Source organism: Agelaius tricolor, unplaced genomic scaffold (genome assembly GCF_023055355.1).
Source record: "Agelaius tricolor isolate 1412-34295 unplaced genomic scaffold, bAgeTri1.0.p SCAF_44, whole genome shotgun sequence".
Lineage (NCBI taxonomy): Eukaryota > Metazoa > Chordata > Aves > Passeriformes > Icteridae > Agelaius > Agelaius tricolor.
In genome coordinates, this window is record NW_027269304.1 from 3401769 (window position 1) to 3429507 (window position 27739).

A 27739-nucleotide genomic window follows, 5' to 3' on the forward strand; every position below is an offset into this window, starting at 1 on the left:
CCTCAAATGTGAAATGCTTTGAGCTCACTCTGTCTGCAGTTTATCATTTGCAATGACATTATGTAGCCTATTCTTGCCAAGCAGCTTCAGCTCTACCACACTGTGCTGTTCTGTATTGTCAGCAATGATGGGTTCAGAAGTGCAGAGAAAAATGCTGAAAAGCCTTTCACTTGCAGCAAAATTCCTCCTCAGTTACACTACAAGATCAAATACAGATAGTACTGCTTAAAAAAAATACAAAGACAACACCCTCCAGAATTTTTTAAAGCATATGACTATTCAAAACACAATCAGGTTGTGCTATAAATTCTGCATCTGCTAACAAATCAGATAAAAATAAACTTCCACTTTTACCAAGGGTCCCATTCAGATTACAAGAAACAAAGTGAACAGACTGTTTAACAGCAATGGTAATTCAAAAGAAAAAAAAAAAAAACCAGAGATGGCTTAAATCATATATACTTTGGGTCACGGGAATGTACAAAGTGTGCAGTCAGAGAACAAGTGGGGAAAAACAGCACTTAGCTGTAACTGCAAAATCCCCACAGCTGCACACCATTAAGCAAGAGAACCCAGCCCAGGTCAAATAAAGCTGCCCTGCACCCAGAACTTGGGTGGCCTCAGGAGCTTAGATGTCTCTGCTGCAAAATCCTCATGTCACAGACTGAGCATTCTTTGGCCCAAGGTCTGCGCCAGCCAAACAGAGCGACCTCGTCTCGTTTTACAGGAAACTGTCATCACAAACCATGCGAAACAAGGGCATGAAACCAGGCGAAAGGAGTACAAACAAACACAAAAGCCGGCTTGGTGAGATGGTCTAAGTTACCAGCTGGAGGAAAGTTACAAAGTAAAAAGCAGGACACGAACAGCTAAAAGGACCCCTTCCAAGGATGGCAAGAAAAAATCAATTTTCTAGGTTCTCCAACTGACCACATCTTCATAACCTCAACCTCTTACCACAACAGAATCATCTTGCCACAAGCTGCTCACTGCAGCATTTGGACCCCACATCCACACAAAGTGGACCCCCGCAGTTAAAGGGCACAGCCCTCAGACAGGGGAGGTTAAAATCAGCTTTTCATGCAAGCTCCTTCCCTCAAAAAGCCAGATGGAGAACTCCACCAAAGAGCAGCCAGCACAGTAAGCCTTGAGATGCACTCTAGGACCTGATCAGCTGAGCCCCAAACCCCCCAATTAACTAATGTTAACTACCCCCATAAGTAAAGAGGAAGCAAAATATTATTATTCCATTCAAGTCTCTTGACTTGCGCCACAGATACCATCATGACAATTTTTTGTGTGAGCTACCCCCGCCTCCTGCAGATGAAAAAGCAGTGATACCTTTACTAGTTAGATATTCCAGCAAACTAGATTAAGCCACATCTCAGTGATAACCCTACACAACATTTTTGCAAAGAATGCCTGCTGGAAGTTTGAGAGCCCACATGTGGAACTGAAAGGAAGCTGAGCAAAGTGCCTCTCTGAACGTGTGTTACTGGGGTGTTACAGCATCCCTCAGAGGCACGGGCAACACCAGCAGAGCTTCTGCTCCCTCAGGATGCTGCTGCTCGTTGGCACCACTGAGGAGCCAGAGCAGCCAGCCTGCTCACTGTGCAAGGAGCTTCACACCTGTACAAAACACAGGTCTGTGGGGCTCTGCTGCACCATTCCACGTCAGAGACCAGGAGCACAAAGGGAAGCTTGTGCCAGAGTTTGCTGGTTTAACTCACAGCAAGCAATCCACACACCCCGCGGGGGCAAAGCTCTGCATACCTTCTGTGCCACCTGTGGGCCGCTGTCCCAAGATGGAAGAGGGTTTTTCAGTTCTGAGCTCCTCCCCGTAACACTGGCACGTTTCTCTTTCTCCTGAAAGCCATCCTCCCGGAGGCTGGTACACTGCTGGTTTGCATCACTGCAGAACTCTCTCAGCCTGCCCAGAGTTTCCAAACAGATACGGGACTTCTCACATTTCTGAGATTCTTCTGTTGGTGAAAATTCACAACAAAAACATACTAGCAATTTATTTTATAAAAGGGAACATCTATTAGAAGAACATCAGTAAGCACAGACACAACCATTTTGCTCCATGTCTCTCTTCCATTGTGCTCCCTCTCCTCTCCCACTGCAGTATTTCTGCCAGCCTGACAGAATCATGCACTTGAACAGCTTGGTTAACTTCCCTGGAAAACCAATATTCCTCACTTCTCTCTAAGTGGGAAGAGATTATTTTTTGGACTGACAACTGCACAGCCATAAAGTTAGCTAAGAAGACTGGGAATCAAGCAGATTTTCTTTCAATACACTTCTTTAGGCAAACAGTATTGCCTCTTGAGGGTGTACTAGTGATACTTCAAAGCATCACACCAACAAACTTAATACCGTTCCCACTTTGAAACTGGAGAGGCTAATTCTTTCTATTGAAACATAATGAACTTTACATTCACGGGTTTTTCATACCAGCATTACCTTATTAAATTCTCTGCTCAAAACCGGATGGAACTCAGGCACTGATGAGGCAACACAGCAGCTGACAATGAAAAAACTTATTTGCTGGCTGCCAATGCTTGAGGGTTTGCTAACAGTCAACTCACTTTTATCCTGTGTTTTCAGTGGGTTACAGATCTCTTCCAGAGTAATCTGCCGTGCCTTGGTCTTCTTTTCACAGGGTTCATTGCTTTCAGTAGATGTGCTCCTTTTTGTGCCACGTTTAGAAGCCTGAAACATAAATTGAACTAATAAGTTCAGTTACCTTTTCTGTTTGCTCTTCTCTGAAAGAGAACAAAGCAACCTCACAATAAGTTAAGGCAAAATTGTCCAACCTCCCATCCCTGGCATTGCTCAAAGCCAGATTGGAGGAGCTTGGAGCATTCTGCTCCTTAGATGTATTTTGAAGCATGCCTTTAGAGCACTATGTAAACAGAAAATTCACCAATTCTGCTGTTTTATCATTGACCTTTTGCAAGAAGCTTTACTAAATATGAAGAAGTAACTTGTAAATCCAACAGAACACAAACACTTCTCACAGAAGCACACAACAGGTGCTTTCAGCAGCTTGCATCCACATTTCATATCGTGACCTCAGATGGTTTAACCATGGAATTTAAATTTCCTTGGAACTAAGCAGGAACTCCAGCCTCACCAACTAAACCCAAAACCTCCATATAACCACAGCCCACATGAGTAGCAGTTTCCAAGCCCACTGTTAAATACCACCAAATTAACACTAATTAGGAAGTTTATTCTACAAGGGCAGAAAGATGTAACCACACCTTTCAACATATATTTGGACCAAAGGCAACCAAAATAGCTGACTTGAGTCACAGGTAAAAAAAGCAAACGCCCTTCCAGGGCCAGAAGGGGCTGGAAACAGTAACGACATGGAGAGTGGAAAATACAAACTCAGAATGGAATCCACCAGCAGAGACACAGCCACTTTTCCCCAGTGGTGACACTGGGAGGATCTTTTGGCCTTGCACCTACCAGCATTCAGAGCCCGAGTCACCTGAGCTCCAGCACCTGGGACAGGAGCACAGCTGCTCACTGCATGCCAGAGCTGCCCAAAAATGGGGTTCATTCCTCAGCGTGCCAGCAGCCAGCAGTGGCACCCTGGAGAGAGAGATCCCCATCGGGGCTGGGCAGGCCTGGCTGCCCCCGGGCTGCTCCAGCACAGCCCTGCCCTCTCCCTGCCATCGCTGCCGTCGCTCACACACAGACAGAGCCGGGGCTGCCCCAGCCCTGCCCCTGTGCCAGCGGTGCCCGGGTGCCCGCAGGCTGGGTGAGCCCTGTGTGACCTGCAGGGCTGAGTCTGGGACTGCCCTGAGCAGGGGCAGCTGCAGCACCTGGGGGCCCTGAGCCTTTACACCAGGCTGCCAGGCATGCAGGGGCCTGCACCAACATCCTGATTTACGTCCCTAAAACTTGCTAACTGCAGGAGCCCTTGACTAAGGGATGCAGCTGCTGCCTGTCCCACTGGTCAGGTCTCATTTCTGGCTGATGATGCTTTAAAGAACACAAAGATCAAACCTCAGAGAACATCCTGACTTATGATAACCTTAACATATTCCACATTTTGCAAAACTGGAAGGCACAGGGGTTCAACACTGGTGTGAAGCCCCAATGGCATGGACCAACATGCTGGCCTTGCCCAGATCACCAAACCTGTGCCAAGCTCCAGCTCCTCTGAAACAGACACATCGTGTATAACAGAATCCCAGGGGATTTGGGGCTGGCAGGTTCCTCTGGAGCTCCCCAGCCCAGCCCTGCCCAGGCAGGGTGCCCTGGGCAGGGGCACAGGAAGGTGCAGCTGGGGCTGGGATGTCTCCAGCCAGGGACACTCCAGGCCCTCCCTGGGCAGCTGTTCCAGGGCTCTGCTGTCCCTCCATGGACACAAGTTCTCCCTCCTGCTGCCCTGCACCTCGCTGCCCTTTATTTGATGGCCACTGCTGCTCATCCTGGCACTGGCAGCACCGAGCAGAGCCTGGCCCGTGCTCTGGCAGCCCCTGCAGATGTTGGGATGCATTGATGGCATCCCTGGCAGTGTTCCCTTCTCCAGCCTGCCCAGCCCAGCTCCCGCAGGCTCTGCCCAGCACACAGATGCTGCACAGCCCAAATCCTCTCTGGGGCCTGCCCTGGGCCCTGTCCAGCAGCTCCGTGTCCTTCCTGCCAGGCTGGCCCTGAGGACCCGGGCACCGGTGCCCACACAGATCGTACAGCCGGGAGCTGGCAGCCTGTCCCGCAGTGTCTGTGCCCCGGTCAGGGACACCGGGATGGACACTGGGATGGACACCGGGATGGACACCGGGATAGCGGGCCGTGTCCGCCCCGCCCCGCCCCGCCCCGCCCCGCCCCGCGCACCGTGTAGCGGGGCCCGCGCTCGCCGTCGCTCGCCGCCGCCCCGAAGAACCTGCTGAGCACCGGCTGCCCCGCGGCCCCGCCGCCCCGCCGGCCCCGCGGCATGGCCGGGCCCCGCGCCGCGGCACCGCCTCCCGCCGGATGCGCCCGCTCGGCCCGCCCCGGCCCGCCCCGCCACGGCACGGCCGCGGCACGGCCCCGGCGCGGAGCGGAGCGGCCCGGCCATGGCGCGCTCGCTCAACTCCATCGTGGCCGTCAGCCAGAACATGGGCATCGGCAAGGACGGGCGGCTGCCCTGGCCGCCGCTCAGGTACCGCGGCCCCCCGCCGCTGCGCCCCCCGCCCGCACTACAGCCCCCAGCGTGCCCCGCGCTGCGCGGCAGCAGGCGAGCGCGGCGGGGCCGCGCGGGGCGCGCTGGGAGCTGTAGTGCTTGAGGGGATGCTCTGTGAGGCGGGAAAGCGGCGGCGTGGCGGGAGCGCGGCTTTGGGGTTGTTTTTCACACTGTTATTGTGCTTTTGAGAGCTTTTCATAAATACCTTTCATGCCGTGGCCGCAGCTTATTGCTCATGCGACCACAGCAGGGGGACAAAGGTCTTGTCTCGGCCAGGCACCGGCTCAGCTCTGTCCAACCGCCTTTCCCCGGCCTCCGGCAACACACCCATTACGAGTGGGGATTTTTCGTTGAAATGAGAGAACTTAAAAAAAAAAAAAAATAAAAAATAAAAAAAAAAAAAATATATATATATATATATATATATATATATATATATATATATATATATATATATATATAAACTAGAGAACTTATACACGTTGTAACGCAGTCCGTGCTTCCCCGGCAGGAATGAGTACAAGTACTTCCAGAGAATGACGAGCACGGCCCGTATGGAAGGTAACGCGTGGGGTGTGTGGCGCCCGAAGCTCGGCTCCGGCCTTTCCCTGCCTCGGCCCTCTGCCTTGCCTTCCCTGACAAGTCCCACTTGTATTTCAGCCCTTTCAATCGCTCGGGCTAGATGAGGAAAGTGGATGAAGCAGATATTTCAGAGGAGTTGCAGATTGCTCCTCTTAGGGAGCAATTTTCAAGTCCTTCTTTCACCAGAAGAATAGAAAACTTCATCTAAACTTTACCTAACAAGTCTTTACACGAAACTCCAAGTTAAAATGGGAAGGTTTTTACAAGCTGCTTAATTAGCAGAGGTGGTTTGTTTTTTTTAGTTTGCATTAGCTTATCTCACTTGTTTGCTGTGGCTCAGCCTTGGCCGTTCGATCCACCCCTCTGACCCTTGTGACAGTAATTTTGCCAAGTTTTCTGAGTGCTGAGCCAAATCCATGCACCAGAAAGTCCAAACCATAGAGCAGAAATCCTGCAGTTGTTTGTCAACACGGTCACTTTTTCATGGTTTGTTCAGGGGTTTTTTTATGCCGTTAAAATTCACTTGTTTGGTAAAAACTCACTTTTGGTCAGCTTTATATGTTCCTACATTTTGATTAGGTGCCATACTCCATTTTCTGCCTTGAAATATTGTTTTGATTAGGTGGCTTATTCAATTTTCTGATTGGAATGTCTGTCACATAGTCCACAAGGAATGCCTGATCTCATTTTGAAACAGTTCTGAGTGAAAGACTTATACATACATTTAGAAGACCTGGTTCAACCTTCGCAGCCCTGTACGTACTAAAAAAGGACGGAACACAACTGACAGTTGTCAGTCTTTTTAGATGTCTGCAAGTTGCATCTTACCTGGCAGAAATAAGCTGTGATCAAGAAAAAAGATGTTTGAAATATAATTACAGAGAAACATTTTGCTCTGTCCTGCCTGCAGATCTTTTGATAAGCTGTGATCTCAGATGCTGGGCAGGTAAAGTGCTTCATAACCAGACTTCTTAATGGATTATGCTGCCATAAATCTCCACACCAGGGATGTCACCTTTGCCTCTGTTGTGTCTCAGCCTGGAAACAACATGGAAGGAGTGACCATGTTGGCATTGTGGATTTTTTTCTCTGATAACTCCTTTTCCTCATAAAGAGAAACATTCCTTTCCTTAGCAGAATTACATATGAGAGGTAATCAGGTTATGAATGCTTGGGCTAGGTCAGAAATCATATTTATGCGTGAATGTTAGGGTATGGTTGATCACCTGTAGCACTTTGGCTTTGGATTTAATTTGAGTGGTTCTTGTGCTAGAAATTGTTGTGGGTTTATAAATCAGTTCTCATTTGAGAACTGGGGCCTGAGCTGGTGCTTTTGCTAGCTGCTGCAGAGGGGCTTGGCAAGGCAGGGCAAGTCCATCAGTGTCTCTAAACAATTCAAATCCATTCTCTCCTGCTCAGGTAAACAGAATGCAGTGATAATGGGTAAAAAAACGTGGTTCTCTATCCCTGAGAAGAACCGTCCTTTAAAAGACAGGATTAATATTGTGCTCAGCAGGGAGCTCAAGTAAGTATGATAAATAAGGGCCCTGTAAAACCAATAAAAACCTGCACCAAAAAATGTCTGTAATGTTACAGCATACAGTAGTTCCAAATGTAGCATTTTTGATCCCTGTTTAGAAAGCATTTCTGCTATTGGTTCTGAGTTTTATGACTACCTTACTCTTAATTTTGAATATTTAAAAATTCATTCAAAGGTAATTGTCATTACTTTGCATCATGAGTACTGCTTTTCGCTCTACTCACAAGCCATTTGACACTTTTCAGTAGTGTTTCTGACTCATGTATTTCACTCTATTTCCCTAGTTCCTCCTTACACTGGTGGCCCAAAGTTCATTTTTTGAAGTTCATTTTTATTAGGATTTGTGGATGAACTGTCCTTTTTCAGAACTCACTTCTTGAATGCATCACCCACAGTCACGCAAATATTTTTAAACACAAATGTCCACTTTCAGTGCTTTATTGCTTTGGAGGATGTTGGTGGATTGGCAGGTGATTATGTGAGAATATTGGCTTTTCAGCTGGTTTTGTTGAATGAAATGTTAACATTCTGAAATTCAGTTCAAAATCTACATTTTATTTCTTGATTATCTATATTGAATGATCTATGTTTAATTTATAGATTGTATTTATCTTATAGATATGTAAATTTCTCAGTTACAATTTTTCAGAAACATGCTGTGAAATTCCAGACTCCTGATTTAGAATGCCTTCTAAATTCCAGTTAAGCTGTGATCTGTTGACCAATCCTACAGTCAGATGAGACTTTTAACATAGTTTAGCAATAACAGGCACTTCAAAATAATTAACTGACATGCAGCATGTAGTTATTTGTTAATTCAGCAAAGCACATTCTGTGTCTAGAGTGTATTGATGATCATGATGACTCGTCCTTGATTTATTTAGTAATAGATCTTTGCTTTTTCTAGGGAAACCCCGAAAGGAGCGCATTATCTTTCCAAAAGTCTGGATGATGCTCTAGCTCTTTTGGATTCACCAGAGTTAAAAAGTAAAGTAGACATGGTTTGGATCGTGGGAGGCACTTCAGTGTACAAGGTACATTTAGCCTCCTCCTAAATTACTCATTTTCTGTGATGGGATGAGGATGAAGTTCCTATTACTGCTGCTTTAGGGGGTGCTTTCCCTTCACATTACCAGCAAACTGCAGTGATAGCAACAGAACAGGTCTCAGAGAGCAGGATCTCAACTCTCAAGCTCAGAATACCTGTCTAGAAGCTGAACATTGCTCCTGCCAGTGGGCCAGTGTCACACTGTTATTGTGCTTTTGAGAGCTTTTCATAAATACCTAAATTGCTGGATTCTTCAGAAAAAGCCCATATTATTATGTTTATTTTACTGAGCCCATGGTTTTGTGTTTATTTTACTGAGATTGACTGACCCTGCAAAGGATGTGAAAAGAAAAAGAAGGAAAAGTGCTCCAGCATGTTTAGCCCAGAGTATGACACTTTGTACATGTAAATGGAGAAGAAAATAGGATTTAGAGAGAGCTGGCAGGTCATGGTGTTGCAATAACAGGAGATAACCACACAACAAAAGGTCGCACTCACTCTGCTTTCCCATCCAGCAGTGCTCCCACTCCCTGGGTCAAGAATTGTAAAGCAAATTGTATTTAACAGAAAAGGGAACAGTGCTGCTGTCCTGTAGTCATTACAGGCATGCTGGGAGATACACTGCAGTTGTTGTTGGGCACTCAGACGTGAGATGTGTGATGACAGTGCCATAATGCACCTGGTGAGGAATCAGGGCTGATACTGTGCCCTGTGAACAGGGTAGGAAAATGCATTTTTCTGGTACTTCTTGCCTTTACACTTTGTGCTTTTCATTAACCTCTGTGTCTGAGGGAACTCATCTTTCACAGTAAAGGGAGGAAGTAGTTGGAGATTTCTAAGACTGTTAGAAGATGAGGTGCATATGAAATAACACTGTTGCTCGTCGTGGTGAAGCCCACCATGTGTTCCATGTGCAAACTTACTCAGCCTGTAATCAGATGTTATCCTACAGAAGAAATGTCCTTGCCTCTCTGCCATGACGGTGCCTGTGCCACGCAGAGGGTCTCTGGAGAGGGCAGAGCCAGAGCCAGCTCTGAGCAGCAGCTTTTGCCCCTTCCCTGCCACAGGCTCAGCTGTAAAGAGCTGCTGCTTCTGCTGCTTCTTCCAAGAGCATCTGTCTTGGAGGCTTCTGATATTTGGGAGGAAATAATGCCTTTTTTTTAGACCATTCCTCACCAATACTCACATGATAAATTGGCAGTTTTGATCGAGAATAAATTGGAATGTACTGTTTGTGCTGATCAGTACAAGGAAATGTGTAAAGTAATGGCAGACCTGGCTATCCTGGACATGGACAAGCATTGAGAGAGATGGGAATGCCCAGTGTGGAGAAGAGAAGCTCCAGGGAGAGCTCAGAGCCCCTTCCAGGGCCCAAATGGGCTCCAGGAGAGCTGCAGAGGGACTGGGGACAAGGCTTGCAGGGACAGCAGCCGGGCAATGGCTGCCAGTGCCAGAGGGCAGGGCTGGCTGGGATCTTGGCAATGAGGAATTGTTCCCTGGCAGGGTGGGCAGGCCCTGGCACAGGGTGCCCAGAGCAGCTGGGGCTGCCCCTGCATCCCTGGCACTGCCCAAGGCCAGGCTGGACACTGGGACACTGCGAGGTGTCCCTGCCCATGTAACAGGATGAGCTTTAAGGTTCTGTCCAGCCCAAACCCTTTTGTAGTTTGAAAATTTCAGCTGTTTCTTCCCTTTCAAGCATCTGCCCAAGACATTTCAAAGGAAAGTTAGGGAGAAATCTGACAGTTCTATACAGATTCCTGCACTCAAACTGTCTTTGTGATGTTAATTAAAAGGGTTTTATAGGGACCATGCACATCTGCAAAAACTACAAGTAATATTTTTAGTGCATGTATTAAAGATGCACAAAGGATTTTACAGGAATATTTCCATTATACTATGTAGAAATGTGTGGGAAATAAAATAGCAATTGGTAATTGAAGAGAATAATTTTATTCAGTAGTTGTAGGTATTTGGTTTTAAAGCATCATTTTGATTTCACTAGTTTGTGTGACTCAAATGTTGAGACCTGATTTTGTTCATTAATACAGGTCTGTGCTTGTCTAGAAAGACCTACCCCATTGTGATTATTCAGGCTGTGACAGGAGTCTCTTACAGAAGAAAACCAAGTCCGTTTATGCTTTCTACTGTCAAACAGGAAGAATGTTCCCATGAGAGTTGTTCCCATGAGAGTTCCTTGCTGCCCTTTTAGACCAGGGGAAGCTCTTGCAGGTGGCAGATTTGCAGGTTCCCAGTGGGATCTGCCTCCAGGCTCTCTGTTATGGATTTCAGACTGTCCCTGTCATGCTGTGTGCAAGGAGCATGGTGTGTGTAGGGTAATTGTTCTGTGGGTTGCTGGCTCCCTGTGGCACAGTGGTTTTCCGTCGGGATCGCTGCAGAGTGCAACCACAGGCAGCCATGTGCTCTGAGAGCCTGTCAGGGGCTGCTGTGGGTGTCAGAGGAGGAGTGGGAAGATGTGGGGATCCTGGGGACAGCACTGCAGCTGCTGTGCCCAGCTCGGTCTGTGGTCCTGGGCACAGTGAGCTCAGTCTGGTGACATTCTGTTGGAGAGGGATTCCAGGGAATGGGAAGCAGATGCAGAATGCACAGGATGTGAGGGTGTGTGTCAGAAGCTGCAGCAGCCGCTTTGCCATTGCCAGACAGCACCTCCGGGGCCCATATTGTTATTTCAGACAGTGGCTTATTGTCCTGCAGAGCCTTTTAACACAGCTGCTCGCCTTAGCACAGTACCATCAGTCTGCCTTGGGGAGCTCCACCCTGGTCAGGGCTGTTGTCACCGAGCTCTGGGAGCAATCCTGCAGGCCTGTTTCTGTAGATGGTGTGAGCAGGGAGTGTGCCATGACCTTCCAGGCTTTGCTGGTTTTTGTTTCCCGCACCCCTGGGGGTGGCCTGGGCCGTTCAGGATGTCTGGGCTGCTGTGCCCTCTGCTTGGCCCAGACACCATGCTGGAGCACCAGCCCGGCCTGCCCTCAGCCAGGGAGCTGGGCCAGGGGCCAGCAGCTGCCCAGCTGTCTGAGTGCACCTTTGGGACATGAGTGTCCAGTCAGTCTCGGGTACAGGTGGCTGCAATGCCCTGTCCAGCCTTCAGGAGCTGAGGCAAGCCAAGGCACTACAGCATGTGCTCCAGGATGGCATTTTGGGACAGGATGCTGCCTGCCAGGAGTGGGATGGAGGCAGGGGTTTGCTGGTGTTCCCATCCTTTTCCTCCTCAGACTGCAGGAGAGGGAGGGCCAAAGCTGTGAACACTTACAAGGACACAGAGCATCCCTCTGTTGGTTCTGGCCATCTCTCCCACTGCCCCTTGGCTCTCAAGGACACAGTTCTCTCCAGGGCATGGGAGGACTGGCATCAGCTGCTTCAGGCCCTTTGTGAGCTGTGGTGGCCATCCAAGCCCTCATGTAGGTCACACTGATGCTGTGCTCACACAGTCTAAGAAACCTACCTGACCTCTGCAACAGGGAAATGGGGAGCAGTGGGGACAGGGAGAGGCTGGGTGGAGCGTTGGTATTGGCAAGTTAGGGCAGGAAAGATTGAAAACAGCTCCGTCAGTTCAGTGAGAGTTCAGGAAAACTCATGTGGGTGTCATCTTGAATTTGACTGGACACTGATCCCTCATCAGGTTTATTATCTCCTAATGTAGCCACAGGGCAGTAGCAATGCCCCCAGGGAAGCTTTTGGCCTTCTACAGCACAGGCTTACCAGGTAAATTTCCTTGCAATGCCCCCTGGATCCCCTGTGCACTCTTCTGGATCTCCCGAGCTCCAGGAGGAGCTGGGGTTGCTGTTGTTTGCCTGGATGAGGCAGGAGGAGCCCAGCAGTGGGTTACAGCAGTTCTGAAGCTGTTACACACATGGCAGGCACTCTGATTTTGTGTGACCACTTCATGTTTGGGGGGCAGTCTGCTGGCTTGTGAGTGCTTCTTGTGTGCTGGGGGCTTGTGGTGCTGGCTCACTCTTTGGTGCTGGCCCTGGAGTCCCCCACAGCTGTTAGGGCTCATCAGGTGTACTGGAGCACGGCTTCTGGCTCTGCTTCATCCCCAAGAAATTTCATTCATGGCTATCAAAGCTGCTCCCACCTACACCTCAAGCATGGTGAGTGGGGAGAGTTGGAAGAGTCATTAATACTTGGGCTCAATGGTCTTGGAAATCTCTTAAACCTTGGAGATTCTACAATCCTGTGATTTCAAAACCAGGTTTCTGTTCTAAGACACTGCTGCGCCTGTGTGGAGGTATTGTCTCTTGAGAGGTTCAGGTCTTGGCCTTGACTCTGGAAAATAGTGCTCTCTGGACACCCTGGGGGGGTCAGAGGCCCACAGAAGGGTTTAGGCTGGAAAGGGTTTAAAGGCTCATGCCATTCCAAACCTCTTGTCGTGGGCTGGGGCACCTTCCACTAGACTAGGTTACTCTGAGTCCACTCAGTATAAATTGTATTGGTCTCTTTCAACTACATTTAAACTGTGTGATTTAGATGGGTCAAAAACAACATTGAGGTTTTGCTGGGAGTAAGACCTGTAAGTCCATCACATCCGTAAATATTAAATAGGATGTTAAGAAAACCAAACAAAACCAACAACAACAAAAACACACAAATCCACAAAAACCAGCAGAGTCAATTTCCTTATGTGTATGGTATAGTTGTATGATGTTGAGTGAGTTTATCACCATTCCACCAGCTCAGCTCTGTGCCTCTAATTTCTCTTCAGTCCCAAAAAAATGGTGAAATCAGCGGAGTGGGCTGGACAGGGCAAGACTGAATTGAGTATCAGTGAGGACCTGCTTTATTCCTTGTGGAAAGAACAGCACTATGACAAAACTCCTTTGCCACCCTGCCATGTCCTCAGCAGTATTTCACCGAGGCAGTGTCAGAGTCCAGGCCTCCCTGAACTGGCTCCTTTGGAGGCTCCACCTGTGGAAGGTTTTGTGTTTGACACAGAATTTATTTCTCTGAAGTTTTCTGAAGTTTCCTCTGAAGAACAGGCGGGACCAGGTGTTCCCAAGGGAACAGGAGCTGTCCCCATGGGCAGTAACTGGAGTGACAGGGCTCAGGGTGATGGGACAGGTCCATGGGGCAGGGTCTGCCCCCATGACCATAACCAGGTCAGCCATAGCCTGGGGGTGATTATGTGAGATTATTGGCTTTTCAGCTGGTTTTGTTGAATGAAATATTAAAGTTTTGAGATTCAAATCAAAATCTATATTTTATTTCTTGATTATCTGTGTTTACTGATCTATGTTTAATTTATAGATTGTGTCTTTATCTTATATAAACTTCTCAGTTACATTTTTTTCAAAGACACGTTGTGAAATTCCAGATTTTTAATTTATAATGCCTTCTAAATTACAGTTAAGCTGTGATCTGTTGACCAATCCTACATTCAGATAAGACTTCTAACAGGCAGGGCTGTGGGCAGAGGCTGGGGCTGGGTGGGGATGGCAGCCAGTGGCTGATTTAAGTGTGTGCTGGAATCCCAAAGTGGCGGGGGAAAGTTGCCCTGAACAGAGCAGAGCAAGTGGAAAAGTGTGTTTGTCCTTGCCCCTTGCAGGCTCCCTGCCAGGGGCAGTCCCAGCTGCTGAGGAGCAGTACGTGGCCTGAAGCCAGCCTGAGCCTGTTGCTCTTCCCCAAGCTCTTTTCTCTTTGCTGTTTACTGGTCACGGGCCACCTACACACACGGCCTCCAGAGCCAGTCTGGCCAGCTGAGGAAGCATCTGCACTTCTTCTGTGAATGTGGGGACAGTGACACAGCTGGCTGGCTCATTCAGCTAATGAAACCATCTCCCTAGAGCAGAGGTCACCATCTGGTCTCCCTGGGATTAAATTTAACTTTCTTTGCACCGCTTGTGGTTGGTCCCTCCCTGTGCTCCTCCCTGGCCTGTTGTGGGGGTAGAGAGTTCTTGATGAAGCTGAATTCCCCACAGGGTTGGATAGGAACTTGATTTGTTCTTCTACTACAAAGCAGAAGTGTCTCTGTTTACAGAACATATGTTTTTATTTGTGAAGCAGATTATTATTATTCTGTCATTTTGCAAGTGTGATTCTTCTAATCTCCCTGTCCTTAACAAAGAAGAATACTAGTATTTGTGTACAAACTGGATGGACACCAGTTCAGTGCCGTTCGATGCTTGTCTGCTGTGACTTGCCTCTTTCATTTCTAACTGATCTCTAGTAGAGCAGCTTTTCTACAAATTAGCCTCTCAGCAGTGGTTAATTAATTTTATTGGATTCCATTTGTTATTACTTGGTTCCTGTGCTTGTTGAAGTAGTAGCTAATAGCCTGCTGCATGGTGAGTCACCTTCCACAAAAAGCACTGCTCGTTGCCAGTTTAAGCGACGGAGAGGAACAGCTACAGGCTTTTCAAAAATGTATTGTAACTAGCCCTAGTGTAGCTTCTCATGGGTTATTGTAATACCCACAAGGTCTGGAAGAGTTGCCATTTTCAATCTCAAAACAAAATATATATTCCTAACTCCTGAATTTGCTGGTGAAAGCCTCACCTAACAAACAGTATCTTAGAACATTTTCATCTGAGGACCTTGGAAATGTAAAAGCTTTCAGCATCCAGAGATGCTGCACCTCGAATGCTGTGATCAGTTTTAAGCACCTCACAGCAAGAAAGACATTGAGGTGCTGGAGCATTTCCAGAGAAGAGCAACAGATCCAACTTTGAAGTTAAACCAAGGGGTAGATTGATATCTGGAATTCCAAAAAATACAGCACAAATCCCTAGCAGTGATATGATATTAAGCATCAGAACAAATTACCTTGTGGTGTGGGCATCTCTCACCACTTAAACCTTCCTGTCTCCCAAAAAGGTGTGATTCAGAAATTGCTTGTTGCTACTGGGCCTACTGTTCCTTTCTTCTCACAGGGTTATTCAAATTTTGTTCCTAACTTCTGTTGGATACCCCAGGCTCTGAGAATTCGGTGTTGCTGCCACTTACCAGGTGGAACTGACACAGGGTGAAATTATCCCTTTAGAAAGTGCTCTTCAGCAGAGTCTAAAAGAGGAGATTCAGAGTGTAATTTTCACAGCTCTGCTAAAAGCCTGTGATACATAAAATTGTGACTGAGTTTCTGTTGTTTCTAAAGGCAGCAATGGAGAAGCCAATTCATCATCGATTGTTTGTGACAAGAATCTTGAAAGAGTTTGAAAGTGACACATTTTTTCCAGAAATTGACCATAAAGACTACAAGCTTCTAACAGAGTAAGTACCAAAATGAGTACCAGGCTTGTCTTCAGAGTAATCTAATTTGAATGTTTTAAGGGTCATATTAAGGCCATGTTGGTTTGAGTTTGAGGTGAATTTTTCCCCAGAATCATACTTCACTTACAACCTGGAATGGCACCACACTCTACACAGATTTTCTTGGAACTTGCTGTGTTCTCCACCTTTCCTATGATCTTCACAGTAAAGAATTGTCTATGTCATTTTGCTGCAAAAATAGCTTTTTCCTATTGTTTCCTGGTTTAGAATTACTCAAATATTTACTAAGCTTTGTAACTCTCAGTATGTTAGTAAATTGTATTTGGCCTCTGAATGTCTTTTATAAAATTGCCAAAGACAAATTAAATGGACTTGGGTGTAGAGGCTTGAGTTTTATGTATTTCTAAGGTTATTCCTTCCCTCTTGAGAAAATTCCTTCTTCCTAATAAATGCAGTAGGAAAAGGTGTACAAAAACTTACCATTTCTGCCATTCACTGTGGTTTCTTCTACATTATCTTTGTCATATTTCTGTTGTGCTTTTATGTTCTCTCCAACAAGATTACACCCAACAGGCACTGAGGAGCAGCAAAAATTCAGACACCTGCCTCAAAACCAGGGAGGACCAAACCTGTTTTCCTCCTGCTGCTCCTGTTTTGGCTCTCAGCTGGTTACAGAGCAGCAATGGAAGAAATAGAAAGTATGAGGAGTGAAACTCTCCTCGGGGGGCACAGGAATGGATTAGCACGGCTCTGGGGGAGGATAGGCAGGGGCAGGGAAGAGGGATGCTGGACAGACAAGGTGGGTGGGGAGGATGAGTCATCTTCTCCAGCTCCAATATATTGTGAGCTACTCTGTGCTCATTTGAGCGTCCTGAGATCTGACCCCAACGCTCCCTCTCGGCTGTTCCTAGCTATACGTTGTTTTTGGCCAATGTACTGAAATGAACATTGGTGTTAGAACATGATTTTGTCAAATAACAGGTAATTTCCTCACTGAAGTGGAAACCTGACGATGCCAAACCTTAGCAAATAAATTTAAAATATATCTCTCCCTCAAAGTCAGTATTACTCATACAAAATCCTTCTTCTTTTGCGGGGAGATGAAAAGATTTTTGAAAGTGTCTATTAATAAGAGGTGGTTTAGAAAACCTGGAATATAGAGGAACTCTTTCTGTGGTAGCAGTCACCTGTTTAGTAATCTCTTGCAGACCTGTAAAAAGCCTTGTCCTTAGCATTTCTTCTAAACCAAGCTAGGAAAAGCAAGGCAAGGAAAAAAACCAAAGTGTTCCATAATCTCATCTTCCTTGGCTGACATTTTGAATAACATATTGGAGGCTTTAATAAAAAATGTTGGGTATTATGTGCATATAAATCATGGATAGTAGTTAATATGAGTCCTAAAAATGGTGTACCTGTTCTAAAAGTCAATGTTTTCTTTTTTTTTTCCAAATAACTTGCTTTTCTGGTTGATTGGATAAATTACAGGTGAATCATAATGATATTCTTACCTGCTTGTTGGCTTTTTTTTTTCTTCTCTTCTCTCCCTAGGTACCCAGGTGTCCCTGCTGATATCCAAGAAGAGAATGGGATCCAGTACAAATTTGAAGTGTATGAAAAAACTGTCATGGCACAATAAGGGAGGCATTTTGTACTTCTGTGTAAGGGCAAGTATTTTAATCCATGAAGTTTTAGTGAGTGTAAAGATACATTAAAATTTTTAAGAAAATCATGCCTGATGGTACAATACCTCAGTAGTGAATGGTTCCAAAAACCACACCCCACACTTTGAAGGTACACCCTGCAGAAGGGGGTCTGAGCAATTCCACAGCAAAGGTTGCAGGGGACCTTGCACTGATCTTACAACCCATGGCAGCATCCCTGACAATTGCACAGATAAGGAAGGGCATTTGACTGTGTCAGACCTTTCTACTGAAACAAAGGCTTTTAGTATCTCTCCTTGTTCAAAACGTGCAGCACTGAGAAAGCACCAATCCTCCAATACAGACTGGGGTGCTGTATACATTGATAACAGCCTTATCAGTGTAGGGGTAAAGGTAAGCAAGCCCAGCAGGGGAAGGGAGATCAGAAAGTCTCATGCAGCAGTTGAGGGTGCACTGATCCAGGACCTGTTGTTAGTGTTCAGGAACACATAATCACAGCATGATTATATGCAGGTGCTTTTATTGAAGAGCTCTGGGTGTGAGGGGTAGACTGACCCAAATCTGGCCTGACATGGGTTTGGGATGAATACGTTTTTATACCCTTATCATTATATAACTACATAATAATTATTCCACTTACATTGTTCTATTGTATACATAGATTTCATCCGAGCATGGATTTTGTAATTTCCATCAAGCGCCCCCCAACATCGTTTCTCATGATTTCTGTTACGATTAAACAATAATTATATCCAATTAACAAACAGTCATCGCATCTAACAATAACATCATTTATCATAGTCATTAAATGATTCTACAGGTGCAGTCTAACATTTTCCCAGGGCCTGCCAGGCCTATCCTTCCTTTCTAACTCCCCTGAATATTCCATGATTGTAGAAACATTTTATCCTTATACTGTCACTCCAGGGTGCATCCCACAGGATCACCAGTCCTGCTGCAGAACCTGCTCCAGGTGGGCCCCTCTCCCTGTGGGGCCACAGGTGCTGCCAGGAGCCCCTGCAGCAGGAGCTGCCCGTGGGATCACAGCCCCCTCCTGCCTCTGCTGCTGCAGTGTGGGCTCCTCAGGGCTCCCCATGGGCTGAGGGGAGCCTGAGCTGCTCCTGCCTGACCTGCCCTGCAGGGCTCTTCTCCTCTCCCCTCCCAGTACCTCTTGCCCCAGGTCTTGTTCCCCACAGGTTTTTCCCCACCTACTTACCTCTGTTGTCCCAAAGGTGCCGGTGCCGCAGTGGGCTCAGCCTTGGCCAGCAGTGGCTCTGCCCTGCAGCCAATGGCATTGGCCCCACGGGACACAGGGGAAGAAGCTTCCAGCAGCTTCTCACAAAAGCCACCCCTGCAGCCCCCCTGCTCCCCACACCTGGCCACACAAACCCAGCAAAATCTGGTAAAGAAGCTTTAATATTTCCCTGGGCTCACAGCTGTGTGAAAGCTTTGCTGCTCTCATAAAAAGTCACTGTCAGTTTGACTGCAGCCACTTGGAAGTGGAAGAAAATATATGTTGATTTAAAAGTCTGTGTTCCTATGTTCCTGTCAAGCATTATCAGTAAAGATACAGTTTGTTTATCAGTGTGATTTTGTGGATTATAAGCAATAGTGGAGTAGTTCTGTTTCATCTTTAAATACTAGATATAGTTAAATACAAAAATAGTAAAAATATTAAATAAACTGGTATAATTTACACTGATGTTCCCTTAGAATATCAGCTATGAGCACCCCTTGAATTTCTCATGGCACTTTGCTACAACACCTAGCTGATAAAAAACATATTTGTTGCAGCGCCTGCTCTGACTTGTCTCAGTTTTCTCTGTGTTTCCTTTGAAACTGTAAGCTCTTCCCTGTATTGATCTTCTTGTTCCATGTGTGCTGATGTTACATCAATCGATAAAAACAAGTTTATGCTTACATAATGCTGCAAGTAGTCTCCAGAGTTTGAAATTGACAGCACATTGTTGAAGGGGAGGAAAGAGACTGCTGCCAGGGAGATGTCATTTGTTTTTTTAAAATACGAGTCACAGTGACCCTGGCAAGAGAATAACCTCCCAAAAGTGTTTAAAACATACCTGTTATAGGTCAGTGTTGAAAGCTCTGACAGTTTGCAAAGTACTGTGTTTAGGACAGCTGACATTTATTAAAAGTGGGAGAAAAGACTTCATGCAATGTTGGCTGAGGCCAACATACATTAGAAACTTTGTGCCTAAGTGCAAAGATAGGGTTCACTGAGGCCAGGATGTTTTGTAGCATCATTTCAAAGAACTTTTACCTTGGGTGCAAAAACAAGCCTGCTGAGAACATAAGTGTTTACTCTTGATTCTTTGTGGACTCACTCAGTCCTCTCCAGACTTAACTATGTCCTTTGTCAGATACAACAACAAATTAAGTTAATTGACGTTTCGTGGAAATGCGAACTTCTCTCTCCTACTTGAAACTTTTCAGAACATAATGCTGTTCCTTCAGTGTGGCTCTCTGCCACAAAGATCCATTTTTGTTTGGTGTGGTTTTCAGCAGAAGCACTGCATTGGGACAGCACCTTTTGTCCCACAGCTTTTCAATATACAGAGCCCTGTCGAGAGCTAGGAGGATGCATTTGACTGCAGTGAAGCTGAACCCAAAATCATGTTGTTGAACCCAAGATCATGTCATCTGTTCCCCCCACAGACAGGCAGCCCAGGCACCACTCTTTGCCCACGCCAAGGCTAAAGGCTTGCTGTCTCAGGGTGGGTGGGCAGGAGCGTGTGAGCCTGTGTGCTCAGCAAGCACATGCAGACTGGTTGCTCTCAGCGTATTGTGAGGGTGGTTACCTGGCCCCTGTTACTTGCCCAGGGTAAAAATAAGTCTCTCATACTGTGGCTTGAAGAGAAAAAAACCTGTGTTCCAAATGCATCTTCCCCATGTTTTGTTTACTCCTGTACCTCATTGATGAATGATTCCTTGAAAAGCCATAGATTGTCATTATGTCCAGTGCAGGGGGAAATGTCATGTTTTTACCCAGTTCCATGCAGCTAAGTGCAATGAACAGCATCATGAGTGACAGTGTAATTACCAATCACCAAGAAAAGTCTATACAGGAATAATTTAATCCCCCTCATTCATGCTTTACCAGGAACAAACTGTTCCAAACATACTAAAATCTTAATTTTCAAAGATAATACTAGATTTAACAAGATAGCTAAAACCAGAGGGTTTGCATAAAAAGTCAAAAACAAACATAAATGTTTTTATTGCTTGTCTATTACTCATTATCTCTTATCTGACAGTGGACAGCGATTTCCATTTGGCTGTAGAAAGCTGATGCTTTCAGTAGTGTTAGAGCCATGGTGTATTCAAGGTCAGAGCTGGGAACATTCCAGCAACAAATCTCTATTGTGGACAGCAATCTGTGGAAAAGGAAGGTACACTCTGAAAAATAAGTTAGCTAATTTAGCAAATAAAATACTATTAGTATTTATACAGAAGAGCAGGGGAAAAACAGGAAGGGGAGAATGGCAATGATTATCTTATTCAGGTTATCTCAGGAGAGCACTGGTACCACTTGACATCTTAATGGGGAACAGACAATTGTGTTGACTTCATCAGACAACAGCTAATTTGCTGGGGACTTAAACCTAAACCCAAACCTAGGCTGACTTGAAAAGTTTTGCTAGCAGAAGTGGGAGCAGGCAGAGGCAGCAGCTGACTTGGATGGAAGGACTGTTCTTTAATCAGGATAGAAAATTAGGTGAGCAGAGGTGACAGATGAGGTGACAGATGAGGCGACAAAGCCTGGTAAAGTACAAAACTGGGAGATGCCTCCCTTGTTATTCAGGTGGGCATTAGCTGTCTCTGCTTGCCCTGGAGGGCTGTAGGAATAAAGCCAACCAAGTTAGGGTAAGGCTGCCTGAAAAATATGAGGAGCCAGGTCCTGAAACAGAAAAGTGGAAGAGGAGAAAGAGACCTGAGAAGAGGAAATTGATGTTTCCTAGAAGGATACATGGTTTATGGTGTTAGTTTGCCCTGTAGCTATAATTACTAAGAAAACACTTTAAGAGTGCTGCGGGTTTAGCACCTTGAAGATGCTGTGACAAAGAATTAGAGAGGGATTTTCAGGATCTGGGTGTTTGTGTGACTGCCTTTGTCAGCTCCACAGAAATCCTCAGCTGGAGCTGCTCTCCGGGAGTGAGAGTCCCATCCCAGAGCCTCCTGTGCCCAGGGGCTGTCGCTGTGCCCAGCCCAGTGCTCTTCTGCTTCCCTCGGTTCCGGGACTGCACGTGGGAAACCTGCTCTTTTCCCTGCCTCCACTTGTTTTCAGCTGGCTCTGGGATGATCCTGGGTTATTCTACCCTCTGCTCTCTGCAGATCGTTGTGTCTTCTTTCTGTAACATCAAAGCAAAATTCATACAAGAAGCCTTTGTTAGGTTAATTGACATGGTTGGAAAAAGAATAGATGAGCTCTTAAGCAGAGGTCTATTCTGATTACATTTTCAGAACTTCTTTTCAAGTGACTTGGACAATGGCTTACATTGCAAAAGTCTGCTCATCTCCAATTAAATTGCGTAGGTTAAAGTAGATTATCTTTTCTCATATATCTTGTTTTGCTCTTTTTATCATTTGATGGTTTAGCTACAGCATTTCTATATCCTCTTCAGTCCCTGAGCTGTAGTCCTCACCATTCTGTTCCTTATCTCTTCAGTCTCATTCATTGGATTGGAAATTCAGAGAATTGGGCTGATCAAGAGAACTAGGTATTTCAAATAGATGTCTCTTAAGTATGTGCTTATTTCTGATTAAGTGGTGGTAAAGTGTTTTTTTCTTGAAATTGGGCCATATATTTGCCTAAGTAAACAAAGCTGTAGGCATGAAAATAAATATTTTGTTAAGTGATGTCTGCTGTGGAAAAAAAAAAAGGAAAAGTAAATGCAAACTGAGAATAAACAGAATTTGAGAGGGCAAGAAAGGAATGATACACCATTACCTATGGAGCCCTAAATCAATCTCTTTTCCTTCCTTGAGCAGTTCAGTTTAATAAGTTCCTAACACCAAGCAGAGTCTTCTTCAATAAGCAAGCCGCTATTCAAAGCCACAAAATCATTTATAAATTATGTAATTGATTTAATTGAGATGGACACTTGCATAAAAACAAAATATTTTGATGTTCATTCTTCCTCCAAATGCAGTTTTCCACACAAAACCCTGCTGGGAGCACTCACATTGGCTTTGGACAGCTGTCCCAGTGGATGGATTACCAGCCCTTCACTGGAGATCCCTGCTTCACCTTAATAACTTAAAATGGATTGGGCCACTGAATTGCACTAAAGCTTGTTCAGTTGTACTAAGGAGCACTTTAGAAGTGTTTCGTTTTTTTAGTTCTGTCAGTAGCTCATTGAACATGTCCAAAAAAGCTCCTGGAAATTATTTCTTGTGAAAACAGCTGGAAAAAGAGCTTCATTTTCACAAGAGCTCTTTTAATCACTATACCTCCTCTTGTTAGGTTTTGCTCAAAAATATTGAAATTTAGATCTGGTCCCATCAGCAGTCGTAGGTGGTAAACCTCATTAAGGTAACATATCTAAGTTTAGAAAGATTTCTTTTTTTCTAAATAATTTTAAATCCTTTTTTTTTCTCGTGCCTGTTCAGTTGTTTATCACTGTAGAAGGCAACCCATTTGACTTGAGTTCTTTACTCACTGAGTATTTTTGTGCATATTGCTATTTCAGCCAGTCAAAATTGATTTCTTTAGTGTTGATTCTCAGTGGCTCTCATGAAATTATCGTTATCTTTCCAATGGAATCATGTAAATTCTGTTCCTTTTGTTGCAGACCAGTTTCACCTTTTTTTCTGCACAGTTCACTATATTTCTTTCACAGTATGTAATTCAGATTCTTTTAGAAACTGCTCCAGACATAGAAGCACAGCCAACATTCTGCTGCAATCTAAGCAACCATTTGTAAATGTATGTATGAGAAAGATTCTGCTCTAACGATGTTCACAGACTGTGGGAGCTGGCAAAAGATGGTTATCCCCTGAGTCTGCTGATTTATAGCAGACAGGAAGGTAGCACTTGAATTGTGCAGCTTTGCAAAGGCTGGTGCCCATGGAACAAGACATTTATTGCAATATATTCTCTAAAGCTGTTAGAGGGAGCCCTGCTTCCGTCACCAGCCACAATTATTCCTGCAAGTGTCACAAGTGCAGTTCCCACACACACTCAGTTTTTTAATCGAAGTACTTGGCAATAAACCACCAAACACTTCAGAGAGATTATTTATCCAGGCAGAAAGCTCCATGTCCTAAATAGCTAATCAAAGCATGCTTGATGGAAACCAGGAGATACCTGGGCACTGGCATGATCTGCCTGGAGGCAGAGGGTCGCACCAGAGCCTGGCAGGCCCAGGGAGCAGAGACTGTGCAGTGCCATGTGTGCCTCCAAATTGCCTGGGAAACAAACCAATAACATAACAAGGCTCTTCTCTGGATTTTACACTGCACACATGGGGTTTTTGTGAGACACTTCATAGACTCCTAATTCCTTCTGTTTGGTTTTGGTCATTATTTTTGAAGCACAAAACATAGCACTCCACTTCTCTCTTAGACCTCTCAACTGATGTCTCTACATCACTACCATAATCCCCTTTCAAGACTTGAACAAGCAAGCAGCTGTGCCTGTTACATTTTAGATATATTTTTAAGAACACTGTTGTTTACAACATGAGCATGTTCCTCTCAGCAAACAGTTCTACTACAATAAACAGCTGCCTCTGTATTCAATGGTTTATAATGTTTTTAAGTATTTCATGTATTTATTTTTATTATATACCAAATTAGTATATCATAAACATGCTTTCAGGGTTTGGGGCTTTTTTCAGTCATCCCAACTAAACCAAGTTAATTAGGCTTCTATATTTTTCCATTCATTCACCATTTTGAAAATAATTCTATGCACTAATACATAATTAAGTAACTGAACTACAGAATGGCTTACGTTACATCATATCAGGTTCAACAATTTACAGGGCAATGAAATAACATATAAGTAATTACATATGTGAGCAATCATGGTCCCTTCCCTTGAATGAGTTCTTGTTGGTATAGGCTGAGGCTGGCCAGTGCCAAACAGACATGACAATGTTTACAATTTCTCATGGGAAGCAAAATCCAAAACTAGAGCAGGGGGTGAGGATGTCAGATCGAATTTAACTATTTCCATTCCTTTCCTTTCTTTTATCTTCCCACAAACAAAGCGGAGCAGCTGACCTGGCTGATTGCCAGGATCCCCAAGGACACAGGAAAGGCCCGACTGTGGCTGAAGACACTTGGGCCCCACAGGTATGCCTGGACTGCCAGGTTCCAAGCCAGGGCTTTCAGCTCTGAGACTGCCTTCCCAAAGCAGGCTCCTGGGCTCCAGGCTGCAGTCCAGCGCTGGGCTTCCTGCAACTTGCTGGCAACTGGCATCCAGAAAACTAAACATCTCATTTTCCTGCCTGCCCACCCCTACTTGGGCACAGTTTATACAGAATCACCCACCTGGGGCCATGCTGTGATCTCAGAAATGCTCATTAGGTTGTGGCCTTGACGAGCAGCACCTCAGGGGCTGAGGTCCTCCTGAGACATTGTCTGCTCCCAGGATCTGGTGCTGGCTGATGAGCAAGTCCAAGTGGATGAGCATTTTCCTTGTTGAACATTCAGAGAAAGTTGCCAAGCAGAATTGCAATCCAGATGGAAGGTTACTATGACTAACCCTGTGACCCTACAAACATTGGTCCTAAATGGGTCCTTCCTTGAGTTGGGGGGCATTTCCCACAGGGATGAACCTGTACAGGGACTGTGCACACCTGAGCAGGCTCTGCCTCTGTGAGTGTGTGACTGTGAATGTGCTACAGCAAATGGAATAGGAGTGTTGCTCTCTGATTCCTAAATGCACTAGATTCATAAGTCAGGCTTGTGAGTTACTGTCATGCTTCTAGTAAATTCTACAGAGTCCTTTGTTAAATTCTTTGAACTAGGCTATTAATTCAGTGCCACTATGTTTAAGTGCTGTTAAAATCTTTAGGCCTAAATCTTGGGTCAAGTCTGAGGCTACATTTTGCAGGGAGGTCCATTCTGAACCCTGTAACTCAGTGACAGAGTCTCCCTTATGCCTTTGCATCCTCAGCCTGTCCCATTCCTACTCTTTCTCCTGTCCTCAGCCTCCACATATATCACTTTCATTTGATTTTAATTTTAGATTGATTGATTCTAGATTTTGATCTCTGTGCTTGAACTGTGAGTAGCAGAGTGAAGCATGTCAATGGACTGTGTTGCACTTTCACTATTATGTTAAACCTGATTTGGCAATACCTTTTACAGTAATTCTTTGAGCAACCTAAAAACATCTGTTTGTGACAAACATTTTTAGTTAATTAAAATTGTTATTAGAATTCTGCAACCATGGAACTTTCTCCTGATACATGTCCAGATAGCCCAACTGTCAGTGAAATACAGGAGAGGGTTATCAAGAAATGTGATAAACAAATATGCCATGTGCATATGCAAACATCTTCTGTATTTTGTACTAAAATTTGTGCTTCATAGATGTGTTGCCTGTTCTGGCTTTCCAGTCTCCTTCACTTTTAGCAGGAACTTCTTGATACCAGTAGTTGTTTTTCTATCCAACCAAGAGTATCCATGGTGATGTTTATAAGAAAAAAATCTAATTATCTTCATAAAAGTGTTCTTCCAAGAGCTGGTTTGATACGCGGGGGTTTTTTTTGGGTTTTTTTGGTCAATGATTCATGTTGGCTATCAAGCTCAACAGCACAATGCAGGCAAGGATGGAAGGAGAAATAGAAAGGGGACATTTAGAGCTGCAAGAACTACAGAAGTGGTACTGTTTCAGCAGCAGGAGTGCTGGTATATACACAAATGTACAGTGCCTCTCCATCTCACAGAATTAACCCAACAACAGGACTGTGAAGAGCAGTAAACTCCTCAAGAGTGAGTGCTCAGTACACAAGCTTTTCTGAGGCTGCATGGCAAAGACTGAGTATTAAGAATGTGGATGAGGTAGGGGAGAAAAGAAAACAATGATACTTAGAATCTCACCACAGGCAGGAAAAAGCCCCAAAACATCTGTGGACATTCTCCCAACTTAGTTTTTGAAAGAGAAGGCTAAAGAGCAACTGAGGAACCTGCCCTTGGAATGTTGTTTGTCTTAGTGGCTTATTCATACCATTTATCCAGCTCTTAGTCATGACGGCTTCTCATTGATCCTGACGTGCACTTTTAAAAAATAGCAAGGCACAAATCCCCATCACACTGCTCCTGGAACCTTCTCTCCCTGTGATGCCAAGCTCTGTGCTGTACAGCTGGGGGCTGCTTGTTGTCCGTCCGTGGTGGCTCCTTTGGCTGCCAGCTCACCCTCACCTGCCCTGCTGCACGCAGCAGGTGGCTGTGTGCTCACACAGCTCGGCGAGGCGGCCGTGAGGGCTGCCGGCAGGGAGTCACAGTGCGAGCAGCGAGGACGCCCTGCCAGGTGCCCTCCAAGGAAAGCCCCCCCCGGAGCCTTTGGGGGCCATCGGGAGGGCCTGTGGCTCACAGATGCGTGGGAGAGCACGCCGTGAGCACCACCAGAGGCACACAGCAACTGCGGAGAGCAGAGCGCAGCGCAGGGATGGCAAGGGTCAGGCTGGCTGCTCCAGAGCAGCCGTGCTTGGGCGACCTGCAGACCTCCTGCCATGAGCAAGGAAGGCGTGGGCAGGGCCCGCCTGGATTTCTGCAGAGAACATCCTTGCTCTGTGTCCCGGAAGATGCCCACAGGCTCTCTGTCAGAAGCAAAGAGGCTCAGGCAGCTGCTCCTGGATAGCCTGGAAGAAACAATGCCCAGAAGGGGTCTCACTGCTGTAGACCAGAGGAGAATGCACACACACAGAGCTGCATCTTCCAGCAGCGCTGCATGACAGGGAAAGACCCAACGGGCTCAGAGCTAAGGCTCTGAACCCCGGAAAGCCTGTGAGAGTTGTCGAGCCCCGGCACAGGCTGCCCAGGAAGGCTGTGAAATCTCTGCCCTTGGAGGCATTAAACAAATGGTGGCAGGATGTTCCTGGGCGATCAGGAGGCTTGGACTGGATGACCTCCAGAGATCCCCTTCCAGCCTCAGCTAGACTGTGTTGTGGAGGCATCCTAAGCTTGCCTGGAAACCAAGAAGTGTCTTTGTGCTTTGAAATTTCACAGGATTTTAGCCTGTGAAACTAACCAGGAATTACTTCAAAGTCAAACTTGGTCACACCTGAGGGAGGCTTCTCCTTGGGCTCAGCTTCCTCTCAGCCCTGTTAAATCCTGCCTGGGTGGCTGGAAGCAGTGTGGTGGTGAGGAGGGTGTTTGGTGTGTTGTTCCTCCATTGGCTGCACCGACAGGAGATCACAAAGCACAGCCAGGCACCCTTCGGTGCTGCCTCTGTCCGGAGCAGCCACCCACGCCAGAGTGATCCCCGGAGGTGCTGTGGGCTGGGGGCAGACAGGGGACCGGGCCGGGGGTCA

The 27739-nt window shown here is 45.8% G+C and overlaps 2 protein-coding genes across 4 annotated transcripts in view; one reads left to right on the top strand and one right to left on the bottom strand.

Annotated features, from left to right (window-relative positions):
* Positions 1-4977, bottom strand: part of MSH3 (mutS homolog 3) — a 95259-nt gene extending 90282 nt beyond the window's left edge. Inside the window, exons 1-3 of the mRNA XM_071455147.1 lie at positions 4855-4977; positions 2592-2715; positions 1774-1982 (exon numbers count right to left, since the gene is read on the bottom strand). Coding sequence (XP_071311248.1) covers positions 1774-1982; positions 2592-2715; positions 4855-4956 — 435 coding nt within the window. The 5' untranslated portion in view covers positions 4957-4977. The remainder of the gene's footprint in view (positions 1-1773; positions 1983-2591; positions 2716-4854) is intronic.
* A 6-nt stretch (positions 4978-4983) lies between these two features.
* On the top strand, positions 4984-25797 carry DHFR (dihydrofolate reductase). 3 transcript variants are annotated; one of them, XM_071455151.1, is made up of 6 exons: positions 4984-5161; positions 5694-5743; positions 7184-7289; positions 8212-8338; positions 15458-15573; positions 17122-17302. In XM_071455151.1, the coding sequence occupies exons 1-6, from the start codon at positions 5076-5078 to the stop codon at positions 17207-17209; spliced, it is 573 nt and encodes a 190-aa protein (XP_071311252.1). In that variant the 5' UTR covers positions 4984-5075; the 3' UTR covers positions 17210-17302. The 3 variants fall into 3 exon arrangements, with proteins under 3 accessions (XP_071311252.1, XP_071311251.1, XP_071311249.1); XM_071455150.1 differs by lacking the exon at positions 5694-5743 and adding an exon at positions 24467-25797 and having other exon boundaries at positions 4993-5161; positions 17122-17231; XM_071455148.1 differs by lacking the exon at positions 5694-5743 and having other exon boundaries at positions 4993-5161.
* Positions 25798-27739: the final 1942 nt, after the last annotated feature.